The 20,486-nt window shown below is 33.2% G+C and overlaps 1 protein-coding gene across 1 annotated transcript in view; it reads right to left on the bottom strand.

Moving 5' to 3' along the window:
• Positions 1–1,228: 1,228 nt before the first annotated feature.
• Positions 1,229–20,486, bottom strand: part of LOC111003214 (tumor necrosis factor alpha-induced protein 8-like protein) — a 36,980-nt gene continuing 17,722 nt past the window's right edge. The window contains exons 2-6 of the mRNA XM_022273612.2: positions 20,173–20,242; positions 3,314–3,447; positions 2,689–2,847; positions 2,353–2,450; positions 1,229–2,041 (exon numbers count right to left, since the gene is read on the bottom strand). Coding sequence (XP_022129304.1) covers positions 1,870–2,041; positions 2,353–2,450; positions 2,689–2,847; positions 3,314–3,447; positions 20,173–20,185 — 576 coding nt within the window. The 5' untranslated portion in view covers positions 20,186–20,242 and the 3' untranslated portion in view covers positions 1,229–1,869. The remainder of the gene's footprint in view (positions 2,042–2,352; positions 2,451–2,688; positions 2,848–3,313; positions 3,448–20,172; positions 20,243–20,486) is intronic.

The raw sequence follows: 20,486 nt of genomic DNA, 5'->3' as shown, positions 1-20,486 counted from the left end.
TTTATATAAAATGTGATATTCCTATATATAATATATGTGTTTATTTAGATTTTTAAGTTGAGAAAAAATTGTCATAGACGACGAATCACAAGACATACTCTGTGTCTGCGCGGAATAAACCGGCAGTTATGGGAACTATCATAGTTCGTAAGGGCGCGGCCACACGATGCGGTAACTGTGCGGTGCGGCGCCAGAACGTCATCCTACATACAAATTACTATACCGTGTCACACGAAGCGTTGCGCACACCGCAAGCACGCCGAACTTGTGACCTGCGAGATGAGGCGGGGGAGGGGTAAAATATATTGCCACATCGCAACGCCCGTCTGGCACCCTATAGCTCGAAATGATTGCGGCGCCGCACCGCGCCGTTACCACATCGTGTGTCCGCGCCCTTAGGAACTATGTTAGTTCCCATAACTGATTCATTCCGCTCAGACGCTTAATATTTGAAAGAAGATACACAACGTTTTGTATACTAGAAAAATCCCCAAAACTGTGTCTAATTCTTTAAACTTTTATAAAATAAGTTCTTAAAATACCGGGTCTGTTAATTTGAAAATGTTTTTTGGTATATCCCTTAAATTAATCATAATATATAACATATTGTCATGATATTTCCGAAACACTTAACATTTATATTTACATAACTTACATTATAAAATAAATTAACAAATAAGGCAACATTTCGTAAAATATTTACGCAAAAAAGGTACTGAGGCCTGGCAACATTGCAAAAAACTATAGGCAAGATGCGTTATGCACACTTACAAAAAAATCAGATTTAAAAATTATTTAAATATAATTATTTACCGAATTCGTATTGTAAAATTAAGTCTCATTATATTTTGAAGTATTTAAGAATAATATACTTAACGTACAAACTAAATTATACAATTGTAAATTTGTTATTTACTTATAGAGTCTTTACTGGGCAAGTAATAGAATACATAATATATCAAAATAATAATTGAAATAAATCAAATTAAAAACTTATCACGCCTAATAAGTAATTAAAGCTTAACAAATATTGAGTATTCATCTCACAATTATAGAAAACTGGGAAATTTAACCTATAAATCTATAGATATACGAATTTAATTGGTATTGGAAAATAAAATAAAATGATTAAATAATTCATATAAATTAAACTCATTTAAGTATTTATTCTATTGTTTAACGAATTGGCAAAATTTGTATTTAAAAATAGAATTTGTGACCATATTTGTCACAAAGAAAAGTAAGTAGATGTCATGACCAACAAATAAAAATATTTTTGCAAGTGCAATTAAATACTACGTTATAAAAAAACGTGCCTGGCAACACCAATACGTTACTAATGGTAAATAGAGATATGTATTCTCTTTTCACACAATATCAATCTCCTTCACAAACCATAGAGGATAGACTATTTAAATACTCATTGTTGTTCTGGCCTAAATGATTATCTGTGATTCTAGATTCATCGTTCTGAGGTCTTCAAATTTAGAATACGTCTAATAGAGCGTATTCTAAATTCAAAAATATAAATGTTGTCTTTTGCTAATATTACCACAGAAAAGAAGACGTCCTTAAACTATTTTCATGACTTTCTCGGTCTCAGCCACTTTTCATTGCTCGTGAGACGATAGACTATAATCTATTTTGTGTCTATATTGTTTTTCTGTCATATCTGATCTTAAATTCTTCAGAACGATGCCAGATTAAACCACCATCTTTCCTTTATAAATACAATTGTCTATCCCGTAAAAGCCATAAACGAACCAAACGTTGGGGAAAATCCCCTAGGCATCGCCACTTCACCATATCCATTGAGCTTTCGAAGCCAAGGTAGCCAAAAGGACGGCACACGGTTTCAATAGAAAAAGCTTAAAGCCAGCCTTTATCCAGTTCTTTCCGGAGCATTCTGGTGAGTTTGAGCACTCCCTCATCTATTTGTCCAGCGAAGAGAGAGTCCAAGAGATCCTCGCGGGAGGCAAGAGCAAAGATTCCAGCCAAGCGCGATACTGACTTGTCTGACAAATGACGCTCCACTACTGATCTGGAAATGATAATTAAGAGATTATATCTAACTTAACCCTAAGAAAATAAAAGGACTGGCCAAGAAAAGAAGATAAATTGAATAAACAATTTTGGTAAGGCGAATCTTTGTTATGACAGAAGTAACATTGCACTTCCTGCACTTTACTCATGATTTTTCTTTTTTAAGTTTTTCTCTTACTAGGGTTGCCTGAAGATATAGCTTGTTAGCGATAAGGACGCCAGTTGCTTAGATTATAGAAGAAGATATTATAGTATATATAAGTCTGTTTAAAATAGGAAGGTAGCAATACCTTGGCAATATCAACTTACTTGAGCGACTGGTGTGAGTCACGGAGTGCATCTTGTAGAAAACCTCGGTCGTAGGAAAACTCCACCTCCGAAAATGACACTATAGCCATTAATACCGTCTGAAATTAATTAGTCAGAATGTCTTATAATTGATTTTAACAATCCAGGGCGCTACAACTCTGTATGGACTTCTGACTTCAAAATGTTTCGTTATAGACAATCTGACACTTTTCTGACGTTTACCTTACAAGAAAATGTTAATTACATAGAAAGAAAGATCAATTTCACAGACAAGTAATTACACGGCTTCAATATTTTTTTAATAAGGTGTATAGATATTATACAAGCACAGCTTACATGAAACTTAGATCTGAAGGCATCCAAAGCGCGGTCATCGGCCGGCGATAATTGTCCATGACGACGGAGAACTCCCAACTTCACGGCCGCCTTGATTACGTGCTTTACCAATTTTTCAGCCTCTCGCTTCTCTATTCGTTGACGGAGAACGGTCAAAAACTGAAATATGATAATTATACATTTTTATATGAAGTAAGTACAGTATTACATCGGCTTGGAGTGATGGTACTACATTTTTTTAATTAGAATATTAATTTGACTACTTTTACATATTTTTCTGTCAACATCAACATATATATCGTCGCTGCAGAATGATAACCTCGTATGAGAACCAAACTAACAGGAAACGAAAAAAATGTGTAATTCCGTCAATGTTCGTTAAAATATTTTTAAGTGTTTTGTATGGGATCAATGACATAAATAAGACCTAAGAATAAAAAGTAAATCTTAACATACGGGGTTATCATTCTGCAGTGACGATATATAGTATTATACCAACGTTTTAGACAATTCTGCCTATACAAAATGTATTAGTTAAAGACGGAATTTATTAACATAAAATTAATGCGAAATATTTCCTAACTAATGTGTCTTGTGAGTAAAGTAATTTTATATTCTGTTCTACCTGATCAAGGAGCTTAGCAGCGTGCTCGTCAAGCACAAGTGAGCGCGCGCTGGCAGCGCCACCGACACGCGATAGGAACTTCTTCTGCGCGCGCAGTGATATGTCGCGGGCGCACCACGCACCGCCCTCCATAGCTGAAACGTGATATGTAATCAATCAGCAATCTCACCTTTATATTTTTTATGCGGAGAAAAAATGAAAAAAAAAATAGGTTTTTCAGTAGATATCTTGGAAATTATTTCGGAAAAACGATCAGTCTCTATGAGGCATAGCAAAATGTTACCAGCGTTTTAAGGCGAAACGTTCACAGGGGCAGCAATATTTAAAATTTAATTTAAAAAAAAATCAATCTTTAAAGTTATTCATAATGATTAATAATTTATATGTTTTCTGTGAAAGAATTACGATATACTAAAACCTTTATAGAGGTCAAAAGCGGTTAATAAGCTAAATATAGCTTAATTATAGCAATTGATATTAATTAGAAAACAAATGGCCAAGGTTTAAACGATGATTCATTTTAACAGGAACTTACAGATAACAGCTAAATATAACTAGAGCTGTAAGTTTGCTATTTTATTGAAATATTTATTGTTAAGTAGTGGTTCTTCACTTCGTTTTTAAGCATTTTTTTTTTCAAGTGATACTTCTTTAGAATCGTTGAGATTTCAAACCGGATGCAACGGAAAAAAGCGACAGTAAAATAAATTCATAAGATTTAACGTGGGAGAAATGATTTTTTAAAGTTTAATCCTACATGTAGGTAGTGAAAAAAGTCTAATTACATATTATATTAATAATAAAAACTTTCTATCTAAATATCTGGATAGTTTAACCGTCAAATATAGAAATTATTAATTAAAAAAATCGCAAATAATATTGGCTATGATACCGTTTCAGAAAAACATTATTGTATATTATTATATAATCTACGAAGTCATTACCTATATGACTTGAAAGATTTATGATAACATACAGGTTAAACGGCCAATATATACCCTACCCTCGCTGACTCATCACTTCTATGTTCCGCATACAGGCTTCCGCTTATAGCCGAAAATTGCTGTATCGCGTGCCAAAATGCCCTTGGAAGGCGTAGAGACGTCAATGTCAAGAACTTGGAAGGGCTTGAACGAAGTTATCAAATATTACTGTCAATTCAAACGAATGGCAGGCGTTTTATGATATGGGTCGGACCTAATTGAATACAACCCGTCTTCTAAGACATTTCTGATAATTGCTGCTAATGACTTTACATTAAGATTTCTGAATCTTCATTAGAAGTCTTTATTTGATCATAGAATACATTAACCATAGATAGATCTCGTATTAAAGTTTCTCATCTACAAGACTTTAAAATATTTGTGGAAGTTCACACTTAATACGGTCTAACTGCACAACTTATATAGATTCTACCGATCTACCCTCATTTAGTTTAATAAACAATAAACGTCCAATGACAAACAACTTAACCAATTTGTTAATGACACTGATAGGACCTAGCGTTCAAGATACAGGCAAAGCCTAGTTTAAACGTAGCTCATAGAAGTATATAATGTAAAGTTAACTAAAACTAAAAGGAATACTGTATCTGAACGATTCTTGGCCTATTGTATGTATACAACATTCAGAATGTAAGTACAATTTTTTTGCGTCATTGCGTAATCATGTAACATTACGATCTAACTTAAGACTAAAAGGTAATATAAGTCTAACCTAATTTAAGGATTTTTATCTTAGGAAGTGTCCAATACTACTACTTACAGTCTTGATTAAAAATAGAACATAGTGTATTAAAGGTAGGACACTCTGTTCTGATGTTCTATATTTTGGGTCAAAAAAAGTGATTTTTTATTATTTATACATATATAGGTAGTTGTCATTTATAATCTGTATTAGTTTAAAACGGTCCGGTTGCTTATTTGTGTTTTTGTTTTGTTTGGTTTAATGTTAGTGTATTTTATTTATTCATTTTAGTAAGAAACTTTTGAAAACGCCCAAGTTAATAAAAAAGGATGAATGTCCGAATAAAGGAATAAACAACAGAACTAATTCTGATAAGAGATCGGTATTACGTATTTCGTGTGGAGGTCGTTCCAAAATAATCCTTACCTACAACTGTAACAAAAGAAAAAGGTGCCCCTAACTTACGACACACACTTTTCTTTAGAAGCCTTTGTGTTTTACTTTTACTGATTATTTTACCAGAAACTTGCGTGAAATAAATTCCACTTAATGAAGACAAATAGGTGATTTTATCTCTGAACTTAATGTTAAATATGTATAAAATGGAACTTTAAGAATTTAGCAATTACTACACATACGTATATGAAACTAATTAATTGTTTGGAAGAGACATCTCAACAGAATAAAACTCTTTTAAATTTACTGTTTCCTTTTATAGTAATAAAAGTAAATGTTTACCTTTAATATTGTCTTTTATTAACATAACTTTTACACATTTAAAGAAAACACTTTTTTTTACGGATTACCCGAAAATGGAGGACACCGTGAGCAAATTCTGCAGAAACCCTACACCTTTTAGTCGATACCAGCTCCGGGGAAATAAATACAGATAATATAACATTTTCTATAGTTGTGATACTTTTTTGACATTCAATACCTTTTGTCTTCAGTCACCGTGACCACGCAACGTGTAAAGCACGCGAAACGTCGGATAAATTTAAAATTATGTTTAAATAATTATAAGTTTACAATAATACATAACTTCAATCCGTTAAAAAAAAAGTGTTTTCTTTAAATGTTTACCTTGTCACGAATTGAATACAATGAATTGTTTTGCAGAACCTGCACTAATTCATTTGTTAAAAGCTAAGTATCGATTAATTGAGGCTCCTTAAAGTTACTTTAACGAAACCAAATAAAGCATATGAAGGAGCCAAGTTGGGCTCATTAGAAATTTCAGCTTACAAGGCTATCGACAATTTGGCCTTCACTTTCTTACTAAATACAGTTTAGTGCTTATTACCAAGCTTCTAATACGCCTACATAGTGAATTGTATCGTAGTTAAAGTTCAGTTACAAAAAGGACTTATTTATATATTCATGCTTCGTTGCAAAGAAACACAAATAACACAATACATAAAAATTACATGGGATGCAACGGGCGGCCTTATCGCTAACAAGCGAACTCTTCCAGGCAACCCTATAGAAATTTCTACACCGCTTGTAAAAACACAAATAACCATTTAAAAAATATTTAATACGTAATTTTATTTAAAATCTGCCGTATGAAACATTGATTAAATACTCGAATTTTAATATATGTACTAAAATATTAACAAAATGACATCTAAGACGACAGACGAAAAACTGCAACGTGATTTTGCAACGTATAAAAACTTTTCCGGCGATTTACAATCTATGGTTATTACGTGGGGTTACCGCCCCGGGTGTAATTTCCGGAACCGCCTCCAACAATAGACGGTTTATGATAAAATCACGTACGTTAATAAAACCACGGTATAAGATATTAATATCATTCATATTATACTCTAAAAATACTGTACGATTGATAATAATATCGATATAAGATAATAGTATCGTAAATATTAAAAACTCTACTCATAAGAGCTCTCGTTTGAAATTAAATAGAAAAAAAATAATAAAAAATACCAAATTACAACTAAAGACACCATAATCAGTCTAATCTTCTCTAAAAAATTACGTTTTTATGTACATCGGAACAAAAATCGGACTTTTACTTTTTTTATTAAAGCTGAATTTTTTTAACAAATTAAAACAATTACAAAAAATAAAAATATTGAGCGGCGTTTACGATTTATGTCAGAACATGAAATAATAAAGTGAGGATACAATTCTACAGAAATCGCGTTAAAGTATGAAATCGATAGCATAAAGCTACTACGTAATTAAATTAGAAACGGCTCGGTGGTGACGTGGAATTATAAAATTAAAGCCTTGTAAATTTATATTTTTATGTTCGGCCCAATGGAGTCAAAATTCCAAAAGCAAAGTTCAGCTATCTACATCGTAAATTTTAAACATTTGCACATTAAAACATGTTAACTGTTGCCATGTAATAATAGCACCGAGGGCGCCTTGCAATAATTTTACCGCGCATTTCATTTCCAAGCTGTCACATTTAACGCAGAAAAATTGCATTTCATACACACGCGATGTGTTATTTCAGCGTATGTTGAAATTGCCACGCCTCGTTGGTTCCTATAGCAGTTAGAACAGCGAACAGATATCAGGATAATATGAATTCCTAGGGAAGATAATATTCCATGTTCATTACAAAAAATGAAGTCTTATAGGATAGTATGTAGTCATTCAAGATAACAAAATCCTGTACGTTTTTGACATACGGAAGTGACATTCTGTCTCTATGTCTTATTAAAGCAGATACATTGTTCTTATTTTGAAAATTGTCAACTGTCAAACATATACTTTATAGAAAATATATTCGTAGTTTTTGTATGTATGTTTGATTCTGTAATTTGAAATAAAAAAGAAAAAAATAAAAATTTCAGTAGAATCGAACTCGTTTATACAGTGAGGATAATCAATATTTGTTATTCGTATATTCACGAGATCCTCGAAACACAGCGATTAAATTAGTTTATTTCAACAGCTCGTTTCGTCAACTTGTTGAGTATTTTATCAGTCGGTGACTATGTTAATTATGTTTGCCATCTTGGTTTGAACTGGACATTTTAATTATCGGATATACATTTTAATGACTACTTTACCCTTGATTTACGCAAGTACTGCAGATTAATAACTCAAATATATTTCGTTTCTTTCGTTTACAGATGTTTAATATAATCACTGTTTTATGTTGCTTGAAATGAAGTTGCTAATAAAAGCCAGAATAACGACTCTTGAGAACTGAATCGAGCTTCAATCGTTTTGCATCCTAGCAAGTTATAGAATTTAACACGCAATACATTCATACTGATTATTTAAATTCATAGTGACCACCAAATGTGGGTCGTATCGACGTAACTATTGATTATTATCTAATATTCATAATTAGAACCAGCTGCCTGTTGTATCCGAACAAATTCTACTTAGGTTCCTTTGGTTTGGTCCATTCACTTTAGAGCCTTTTGGCAGTGTAGGCGGGTCCTTGGGCGGCGGTATCACTTAACACCAGCTGAGCCAGCCCATTTAAAAAAAAATATCTTGAATGTACACTACAGTTACTTGATAGAAATAGCAAGAAAATACTGGCACATTATTGGCAAAGATTGAAAAATCTGGAAAGGATTGGATTTTGTACGCATAAGTGGTCCACGGACGACTAACAAATTACAAACAATTAGCGATAGGTAAATTCTAACAGCATTTGAAATGGAACTCAATTATATGGAAATAAGTAAGTTTTTATTATTATTAGTATCAGTATACAAATACAATCATAAAGCAAACGACAAAATAGTTGACAGAGTATCAATTGAAAAGTTAATTAGGCGTAGCATTTTCGCGAACGTACATGCTCCACATACTGCGATTATGGGTCAGGGAATAAAATTAATCACTTAAACTAGATATATTAGATTTGCTTGGAGATTAAATAATATGTTCAAACATAGTATATAACGTTTAACATGTATAGTATATTTGGGATATTTCCCTTATAAATTTGCTCGATTACTTATACTAACGATTATAATTCATATTTATGAATATTATTCAGAAATTAAAGAAAGATTTTGTATTAATTAACTTATCAAATAAAAACTGTTATTTTATGTTAACATTATTTAAAAAATATACTACGAATTTTTTAATGATTTAATTTATACCCCTTGCGAAGGTTCTACGAAATTTTATATTAAAAGTTATTTTTCGGGCAATACGCTTACCAATAACACCGAGACTATATTTTACTTTTATACGTTAATTCATCTGTATTAACGGCCATTTATAAATTGAAAAATTGGTTTAATCAAATGTTGTAACATTCGCGGCTTCGTAATTGACATTGTAAAGGGTCGGACGATGCTCTACTTCAATGTATTTTTTAATATGTGAATACAATCGCTGCCCCTATTGTAAATTGAATGCAGTACAATTTCTATGTAAAAATCATTTATTTATCAATAAAATCATAATTAGGAATACTTAATATATTCGGGAATTCGTTACATAATTTACGTAGAATGTCCGACATTAGTTAATTTAAAAATATTCACATTGTTAACGAAACAATGAAATTTTTAATCAGTCAAGGAATTTTTAGCTTCATTATTAAAAATTGTTAAAAACAAATATCTCTCACCTTAGGCCATATAATTGCATTTTTTATTGAAAATGTGACAGAGCTTACATTGTAATATGTATAGTCAGTGAGGATGCAGCTTTCAAATGGTGAAAGAATTTTTAAAATCAGTAAATTAGTTTTTGTGTAAAAACATTACAAACAGACATACAAAAACACAAATATTTCCTCTTATATATTGTAAATATGCGGTATCCAATGTTTTAAATACCTTAAACCACCTTAACCGTGACTTCTTTTAAAGGCAAGCGGATATAAAATATAATACAATCAGGTCTCTAAAACATAATAACATTCGCACACAAAGCTTGATCTTATTTAAATGTGAGCTTTAGAACGAAAATTTCTATGAAATATAACATTTTATAAGCCAGCTGAGCCATTGTAGTGTAAACTGTCCCGATTTCATAAGTTATGAAAGTATAAAGTATGTAGGATTGCGTGACAGGCGAGCCATCGATCCGTCGGCTACCCTCGTAAAAAGACGACGGTATCTAGAGCGAAGTTTTTAAAATTTTAATGTTAGAAACGAAAATTGAGACTCGACGGCTTGTACTATGTTATTTGTATTACGAATATTTCTAAGAAAATTATTATTATAATCTCATATTTAAAATATCACTACATAATATAAAACAAAGTCTCTTTCTCTGTCCCTATGTCCCTTTGTATGCTTGAATCTTTGAAACTACGCAACGGATTTTGATGCGATTTTTTTAATAGATAGAGTGATTCAAGAGGAAGGTTTATATGTATAATAACATCCATTAAATAGTGGAGGAGAACTGTTATTTTTGAGGTTTCTAATGTGATGTCGTAAATAATTACATTTTTTCCGCTAACATTGCAAACGCAGGCTGAACCCTACGAGTTTTATCAAAATAATGTACTAAGTATTGTACACATTGAAAAAGTCTACAGCAAAGTCCGTGATGGTATATGTCGCGTATATTATCGGAGCTTTCCAGCGACGGGAATAACAATACATAATAAAAACCTGCTTTTCATCAGCATTGCACCCGTGCGAAGCTGGGGCGGGTCACTAGTGTATTAATAAATATGAGCAATGTTTGTCTAGTGGTTTCAGTCCCTGAGATCCTAGGTACGAACCCTGGCACAAATAAACTTTCCATCTATGTGTGCATTTAACACCTACTTAAGGAAAACATTGGGAGGAAACCGGCTTGCCTTAGACCCAAAAAGGTGTGACTTGTCTGCCTGAGCACAGAAGGTTGATGACCTTGATAATTGTCTATTAAAAATAATTACGGGGCTATTACAGAAATCTGAGGCCCATGCCTGAAAGATATTAAGAGAATGTTAATAAAATGCATTTAAAATCTTTAGTTAAAGTCTGGTTTTTTTAAACAAACAACTGTGTTGCAATCGTATCAATGTAAGGTTCAAATTCTGAATCAAAACTTGAGCTAAGTGTGACTCTCGAATTTCAACAACGAATTAGTAGACTTACATGAGTCATACTTAGCGCTAAGTCTGACTCGGGTCTGTCAAAAATCAATTGAATTTCATAATTTCTGGATCTATTATAGTTTTAAGTCTCTGAATCTTGCGCTAACAGTACCTAACGAGACTATAAATATGAACTTAATTAATATTGAGAGCGCGTAACAAGGAAGATATCCATTAAACTCCGTCCTGTAACGGTGCTTCGTTGATGAAGGATCTAACCAAATTACTCAAGATGTAAAATTATATTTTAATAGTAAAATCGCTTACAGTACACAAAGTTATGACCAAATTAAATAATGAATTAAGAAAAATAAATCAGTGGCACTACAACCTCTTTAGGTCTTGGCCTCAGATTTTTGAATCTGTTTCATGATCAATTTTTAAATCTAATAGGCACGTAGGTGATCGGCCTCCAGTGCCTGACACACGTCGTCGACTTTTTGGGTCTAAGACATATCGGTTTCCTCACGATGTTTCCCTTCACCGTTCGAGCAAATGTTAAATGCGCACATAGAAAGAAAATCTATTGGTGCACAGCCGGGGATCGATCCTACGACCTCAGGTATGAGGGTCGCACGCTGGAGGCACTAGGCCAACACTGCTCTAAATAACATAAAATAATTAATTACTTTATGTATATCATGAATAAACAAGAGAGTTAAATAACCAAATGATTTTTAATTAAATCGTTTTATGGAAAATAAAACAATGTATACAATTATATCACACAACTCTCCTCATCAATTTAAGACATTGAACAGACAATGTATAGTCATCAGAGCTAATGGTACGTACCAAATTTCAGATTTCAACTACTAGATTTGACCCAAACATCTAAAAAACACCGTTAAAAAAGCTATCATGAAGCTCACTTAGTGAAAGCGAACAAAACATGCAATTGTTATTTGGCTCATAAATAAACAGGGTAATTGATATTATCTATTTGCTACACAATACTGGTACAATATTGAAAGTGATTCTCAAACAAAGTGTATAAAAAGTAGGATAAAATGTAGCTAACTTGGAAAAGCTAGTTAGAAACAAGACGCGCGACTTATCAAACTTTTACATTTTCATGTAACAAAAGGAATGAATAAATATAAACTTATAGGCTGGGACAAGCGATTTCAGTTCATTTAAAATCACCTGGTGATAAAACTCCTTATAAGCATGTTGTGAAACAAATTTTGCGATGAAAAGGACTGGCGGGTGGGAGATCTACAATAAATTTGGAATGGATTTTGTTGTCCATGCAAAAGTCTACGAAAATATAAAATATATAAATGAATCTTTATTTTAAAAGACATTGTTATAAATTTACTATATTCTGTAGACTCAATAGAGCAATAGACATATTTTCATATTAATTTTTATAATCAATGTTAATATTAACTAGAATGCGAACCCATGACTAGAGCTGGCCGTCTAAAATAAAGAAAATAAAATATAAACGTTTATTAGATTACACAGACATATATATATATATATATACATTTATATAAATAAAAAAGAAATAAAAAAACAAAGTTGTTGTCACCAGAAATACTTGTTAAACTTAAAGCCAATAGAAACAAAACAGAATGTACCCTATAAAACTTCGCAATAAAAACTACAAAATATTTTATCAGGCACATAAAGCAAAGCTACCAACGAACCGTAAGATATAAAACTGAAAGTGAATTTTTTATTTGTTGAATCTAGGTTACTGTTTCAACTATCAAGGTGAGTCATAAAAACTTAATTACTTCATGAAGACACACAGTTATTCATGGACTAAGCCGAAATTAAAAAAAAAACACTTTATTCAAGAATATTCATTGTTTGACGTGTACGTAAGTAATGCAGTTGAATAACATTTGATCAAAATCATTTAATTCAAGATATATTGGACCAGATTGTAAGATTGTCTCGCCCACCGTTTAACAATATTTAATCCGAAATTAAACCTAGAACTAGGGCTTAAGACAAAAGCACTTTGCGACAGTCTTCTAACAACTAACACTAAACGTATGGGAATGACATTTGCTCACGCTTTGTCACGTGATCGTTTTTAAACAAATTGGTTTGGCCGTACTGCGTCACGCCAGTCGAAAATTGATTATGTCTAAACCCCCAGAGATTACTACCTTATTATCTACCGAGCGCGGATATTTTTACATTAAGTATCGCTAATCGGCATTTTGCATTATGAGTGTTGTATAAATGCTAATTTTGAGCCACTTTCTTGTTTATCCATCTTCGATTTTAAATATGGAAGCAGAGATTTCTCTGCGAATTAAATAACTAAAGACATAGTGTAGAATAAAACGACTTAGCAAATCTTTTGTCATTTTAGGATGAAGTTTTCGATTTACGATTTCAAGTTTATTTTTTCTGTTTTCAAATCGCGCTAAATCTAAATGAAAATCACCCTGTATCTAACAGAACCTCAATAAATTAAAACTCTCAAGAGACCCTTTGGGGTCAATGTCTCAAATTGAGGATGGAAATAAGTCCATTTAATTTTAGAGAGCCCGGAGCTTCACCTAAATATGGTAAAGGTTGATGACCTCAAATCAAATACTTGATATCGAACATGTCCTCTACGACATAAAGTTGCGAATACGAAGCAGATGACCGAACGAGATGGAGGCTTCTGAACGCGCTCTTCGCACAGCTGTAATAGCTACAAATCAGGGGCTAAATACAGGCTGGTACGAACTACGAAGGCGTCATAATCTAAATCGGGATATCGAAAGGTTTTGAACTGCAGAATACACAAGATCTTGATATCAGCCAATGGCCTTCAAGCCGGCCAAGTACAGTGGTTGTTAGTTTGGTCGCGGCATCTCCCTTAGGTTGGAGTTGAAGAGAATTTTCTATTCTTGAAAAAGTCTTGTACTGTACCCATACCGATGCAGTACTTTTGTACAATTTGTGACTACAATATGATAATATCAGTGCTGAGCATCACACCACTTTGTGGAACCAGCTGCCCACCGAAGTTTTTCCGAACCAAATCGACTTCGAGTATTCGACGAGATCCTTCAAGAAAAGAGCGTACCTAAAAGGCCGGCAACGCACTCGCCAGCCGTCTGGCATTAAGTGTGTCCATGGGTGGTGGTATCCCTTAACAGAATAGAAAAATACTTGAAATTTTCGAAGTATTTTGGGACTTCAAAAAACTTAAAACTATCAATAAAAGATGCATTATTGATGCTAATAGGGAATTCCTCTACTGACCAAAGGAACATGAATAAATAAACGCGTCATTTAATGTGCAAGGCATAAAGGTAACAATGTTTTTTTTAGAAAAAATATTTACGTATTTTTAAACCCATCATTCACATAAACATTGGAAAACACCCTTTTCTCACACCTTGTAAATGTTACAGGTCATTGACCTTAAATCAAATAGAAACATGAGAAACCTATACATGTGTAGGAAGAAAAGCAATTTCACCTTATAATATGAGTTTCGTGTAACAGGATTTTGAAGGTAAACAACATTATGATTATGTTTGATCTTGTAAGAACTCAATTTTGATATTTATTTATTTATTTATTTATTTATTTATTTATTGGGAAACCAAACAGAGACATCCTTAATAAAAACACAGTCAAAAATAAAACAAATACAAACACACTGGATGCATCTACAACAGGTTACACTTATATATGATACAAAAAATAATACATGACAACAACACACATAAAAGTAATATTAAGTTAAGACATTAAGAGTTGCTTTATTTTATTCTTAAACAAAGCAGTAGTGGAGTGCGAAAAAGGGGTCAATGTTTTTGATTGAATCTAAGGAAGAACACATCCTGTGAAGAGGCTCGCGGAACCCAATGTTGGTTCTGGGAGTCTGAAAATTAAAAGTTCTATGTAAGCGTAGAGACCTGGCAGGAACATTAAATGGTATGAGTTCAAGAAGATCTGAACAACTTATTTCATTTACGCATATTTTTCTCACTGTGACACAATCTATTAGATTACGCCTAGTACTCAGAGAAGGTAATTTATATCTTTTTAAAAGTTCCTTGTAATTAGCCCTACCACTATTCATCCGATAATTTAAAATGCGTAAAAATTTCTTTTGTACAGCCTCCAGTTGTGCGACATATATAGCGTAATGCGGATTCCAGATTGGACAGGCGTACTCCAACTGGGATTGCACGAGCGTCCTATAAAGGTGGATGTATGTGGTTTTGTCTTTGAAGGGTCTGGTGACTCGTGTTATGAAACCTAACATGCGGTAGGCTTTATTAATAATTAAGCCTATGTGCTTATCTAGGGTTAATTTGGAGTCAAAAAGGACACCAAGATCCCTTACAGACCGCACACGTTCGAGGGCATGGTATCCAAGGGTGAAGTTGGCGGTGATTGTGTTATGTGTTTTTCTTGTAAACACGATATGCTGACACTTACTATATTTCAAGAATAATTTGTTTATCTGGCAGTAGTCATCAAGCCTATCGAGATCCTCCTGGATAAGTTTCACGTCAGAAAGTGTAACTACCTTTCTGTATAACTTTAAATCGTCTGCGTAGAGCAAGTAATTGCAGTGTAAGAAACATTTGGATATGTCATTAATATATAAGGAAAAGAGCAACGGCCCAAGAATGGAGCCCTGGGGGACGCCGGATGTCACTACTATTTGAGAAGAAGTAAACCCATTTATAACCACCGATTGAACACGATTATGTAGGTATGCTGTAAACCATCTTAAAAGATTGCCCTTAATACCATTAAAAGACAGCTTTTGTAAAAGCATCATATGGTCAACTTTATCAAATGCCTTCTGAAAGTCTGTGTAGATTGTGTCTATCTGGTGGTTATTATCTAAACCGTTAAAAATATAATTACTGAAAACAAGGAGGTTTGAGAGAGTAGATTTACCAGCTGCAAATCCGTGCTGTTGGTCTATAATAACATGCCTTAGACTGGAATAAATGCGTTGGTGAACTAATCTTTCCAGAACTTTAGGGATTGCAGAGAGTATTGAAATCGGTCGGTAATTTTCGACATCGCTCCTTTCACCACCCTTAAAGATAGGCGTTATGTAAGATAATTTCCAGCAGTCAGGGAATGTGCCACTGGACATACACTTATTGAAAATAATCTGTAAGGGGGCACATAATGACCGATATGTACGCTTAAGAAAAACTGGTCTAATTTGATCTGGACCAGGACCTTTATTTGGATCAAGCAAAAATAATTCTTTGCTGATTTCATCTTTGTCGAAAAATAAATTATTCAGAAGGATCTGAGCGTTACTGGAAAGGCTCTCATCAACGGTGTACATAGTGCCTCCACCTAAGTCAGTTTGAGATTCAAATACTGACTGAAAATAGTTTGAAAATAGCTCAACTATTTGTTTAGGGTCGTCAGATGAAATACTGCCATATTTTATTAGTTTAGGGTATCCTAAGTTAGTCTGTTTTAGTGTAGACGTGTACTTCCAAAAATATTTGATATTTGTTTTTAACGATAATTCAATTCCTTGTATGTAACGATTATAGCAGAGTTTCATAAGACCCTTAACGCGCGCCCTTAATAAAGAAAATTCTTGATAGTCGAGCAAGTTTTTGTAGGTCTTCCAACGACACCAAAGTTTCTTCTTACGATTAAGAGCTCTTATCAGCCCTCTGCTAAACCAAACTGGATGCTTACGGGATTTAGGTCTAGAGAATGGCACGCTAGTAGCAATAATTTCATTTATTTTTGAGTAAAAGATGGCAACAGCATCTTTAGAATGGGGCGAGGCTAGTAGTGTCACCCAATCTACCCGATCAATAGCAGTATTTATTAAGTCATAATCTGCATTAAAGAAATTTCTTTGATTGAAAATAATTGATGTCATGACAGTTGACCTATCAACAGTGCTAAGTATATCTAAAGGCGGATGATGAGGAACAGGATTAAGCAACGGATCATCAGAGCAATCAACACGCCCAGGAAGTGTTGTTAGGACTAGGTCTAAGAGCCGCGCATTGTTATTGTAGACTACATTAATTTGTTTTAAATTCATAAAAGATATAGTATGCAACAATAATTTTGATGACTCAGTATTTGCAGATTGTAGTAGGGTATCTGGAGAGGATGACCAGATGAGATGAGGTAAATTAAAGTCACCTGTAATTATGTAATTAGAAAATCGAGCACTAGCGTGTATGTCATGCAGTTTTTGAAAGAATTTTATGTATGCAGAGGTATGAGTTACGGGGGGAAAGTAACAAGCATTGAGGAGGAGACGAGCGTGAGATGGCAGGTGAATGTATATTTCCTCCAAATCCGGGGCCTCAAACTCAGTCAATCTGATAGATTTAATTCCTCTTTTCACCATGACCAAGACACCGCCGCCACTCTTTTTATGAGAGAGCTGGAGGTTTCTGTCCCGTCGAAATATATCATAACCGCCCGAGTGCAACTCTCCATCAAAGATAGAATCCACTAACCAAGTCTCTACCAAAACAATAATATCAAAGTTGCTAAGAAGAATACTATTTTTGAGTTTATTTATTTTACTCTTTATGCCTCCACAGTTCTGATAGTAAATTGATAAGGCATTAAGAGCCATTACCCATACTCAAAAATATGAAGGAAGAAAATGAAGATTATAAAAAAATCCAGTTTCGCACTCCGCACCGCAATAAAAGAACAAAAAAAGAGCAAGATCCAACTAAACATATAGAACACTCGAACACAATACAAAAAATATACAAAATGTAAATAGGGGAATATAGTCGTATCACAGTACAAAGTGATAGATTAGGAAAGCCAACATATCTCTATCACATTGGTTAACGTTCTTATGTATTTAGTTTTTTTTACAGAACTGGGGGCAAACGGGCAGGAGGCTCACCTGATGTTAAGTGATACCGCCGCCCATGGACACTCTCAATGACAGAGGGCTCGCGAGTTTGTTGCCGGCCTTTTAAGAATTCATACGCTCTCTTTTTGAAGGACCCTAAGTCGAATTGGTTCGGAAATACTTTAGTGGGCAGCTGGTTCCACAAAGTGTGATGTGGTACGACGAACGTCGAGGTGATACGGGTGGAATTTGAGGTCTCGTATTCGATTCAGTACAAAAATACTCCATGGGCGGCAGTATCACTTAACATCAGGTGAGCCTCCTGCCCGTTTGCTCCCTGTCCAAAAAAAACAGCATTTAAAAATGTACTCACATATGTTAGTCTGTAATTATTAAAAAAATTGTTGTTTGCAGGATTTGTTAAATATATATTTGTGTTAATTATGCTAGAAACACGCTGAGAACATTTTTATTAAAACACATATTTATATAATATTAAATTACACGTAAATATATATACGCAAGATTAGTGAAAAGAAAAAAACAGCAATCTTGTACGTCTCCTTGCTATTTCTGAAAAACACTGCATGTCTGCGCAGGTGACCTGATACTGAATGACCCATTTAACAAAACGCACTTTTATCTTTTTGTTCTAATTGAAGTTGTTAATGAAATATCATATTCAAATATCATTCTCTTTTCTCTTTTTTATATAACCCTGAATGTAATACCCATCAATATATCGACTAAATTGAACAATATTGAACTACGCAGCGCATTTGGCCTTGGGCCTCTCGCAAGCGTTGCTAAGCAACCAGCTATTCAAGACATCCTTTAAATTCTGTATACCTGTTGTGTATAAACCTCCCTTTGTTGAACTTGCCATGTTTATAGTAAAACTATTGGCAAATTCATGGATTTTAAATCTTATTTTATTTTTATTTTATTCATATTATTATATTAAATCAAATAATATAATAATATTATTTATTTATTTAAATTTTAGAAATAAGAGAACGGTAATTTGTACATAAACATTGTTTAATAATGGCTTTTGTATTGACATTTTTTTTTTAATTAGAACAGGGGGCAAACGGGCAGGAGGCTCACCTGATGTTAAGTGATACCGCCGCCCATGGATACTCTCGATGCTAAAGGGCTCGCGACTGCGCTGCCGGCCTTTTAAGAATTTGTACGCTCTTTTCTTGAAGGACCCTATGTCGAATTTATTGGGCATTCTGTGCATCTCGTATGTTAAGCAAGGACATTATGAAACGTATATAATTATAAACGTGAAAGAATGGATACTTAAAAGATACACAGTACAAAGTGATCAATTCCTATTAAATTAATATTGAATGTCGAAGTTTAGAGGTCGCATACCTGCGCCTTGACCGCTTATCGAATCCAGGACACCGCCTAGTTAACTAATTTTTACCAATAAAATATCGAATTAAGCACTAATACTATGAATTTGATTGCCTCCAATACTACTCGACAGACATAAAAAATTCGTTGGCCGATAGAATCCTACATTGCTGATGAACATAAGCTAAAAAAAGTTAAGACCTCGATAATGTAACCGAAGCATCATCTAAAACTATGTATAGTCAATAGAAAAAGTGAGTGTACTACAGTTTTATTGAAGGCTTTAATATCTGCAAAAAATTCTGTATACCATGTCTATTATAATAAAATATCCCACCCCAATAGCTGTAACGATACTCAAAGTACAGAATATATTTCAAACTATCTTTATGAAACAAAATTAAACATTAATTGGTAAACAGTATCAATCAACATATGTATTTGTATCGTAAAGTATGAGTATTTTTTGTCGTGCATATAAAGTTATAGTTAGAAAAAAGTGTTTAGTAAACCCATGCGATTTATTTTAATTAAAACACGGGAGTGAAAACTTATAAGCAGCCAGCGGAAAATAAAATAAATATATCCATATCCTTGGATTATTTTGCGTCGTCACAAATTCCTTAACTCGGCGTCCTCTTATGTAAATGATGAACCCTCATCCAATTTAATGAATAATATACATATTGGAACTATATAATTTATTGCGATGATAAGGGAAAAGAGAAAAATTTTTCTTTCTCAAGAAGCGGGTAACCGTATCAAAAACAAAACATAATCTGACCACACACTTCTGAATATTTTGATATAACATATATGTAGGTAATTTTATACAACTTTTGTTTATTCTATCATGTACGTATTACCCGGTAGCTTCATCGTATGATAAACGTTTTGTGATTTAACAGTTTTAAATACAGATAATACTTAGAAACAAAAAATAAAACTTACAAGTGGCTACCATGAAGAAAACTTAAAAATACTCGAGGCAAAAGAAAATCGGCGACTATATTTCCAGCTCCTGTAAACAAAATAAACAAAAGAAATTAAAACAAAAATAAAATAAAACAAAAAAATATTTAACAAATAGTGATATGTTGTGATATCAAAGTTTTTGAGTGAAATATGCCAATAAATATATACGAAATAATTGCTGAAATAAAATTATATATTTATATAATTGTATATAAATATATATGATAAAATCAATTTATTATACATATATTCCAGCCGATAAAAACGACTGCTGAAAAGAGTTAAAAACG

Source organism: Pieris rapae, chromosome 5 (genome assembly GCF_905147795.1).
Source record: "Pieris rapae chromosome 5, ilPieRapa1.1, whole genome shotgun sequence".
Taxonomy (NCBI): domain Eukaryota; kingdom Metazoa; phylum Arthropoda; class Insecta; order Lepidoptera; family Pieridae; genus Pieris; species Pieris rapae.
The sequence above is the reverse complement of the archived record's forward strand: the minus strand, read 5'-3'. Positions and strand labels throughout refer to the sequence as shown.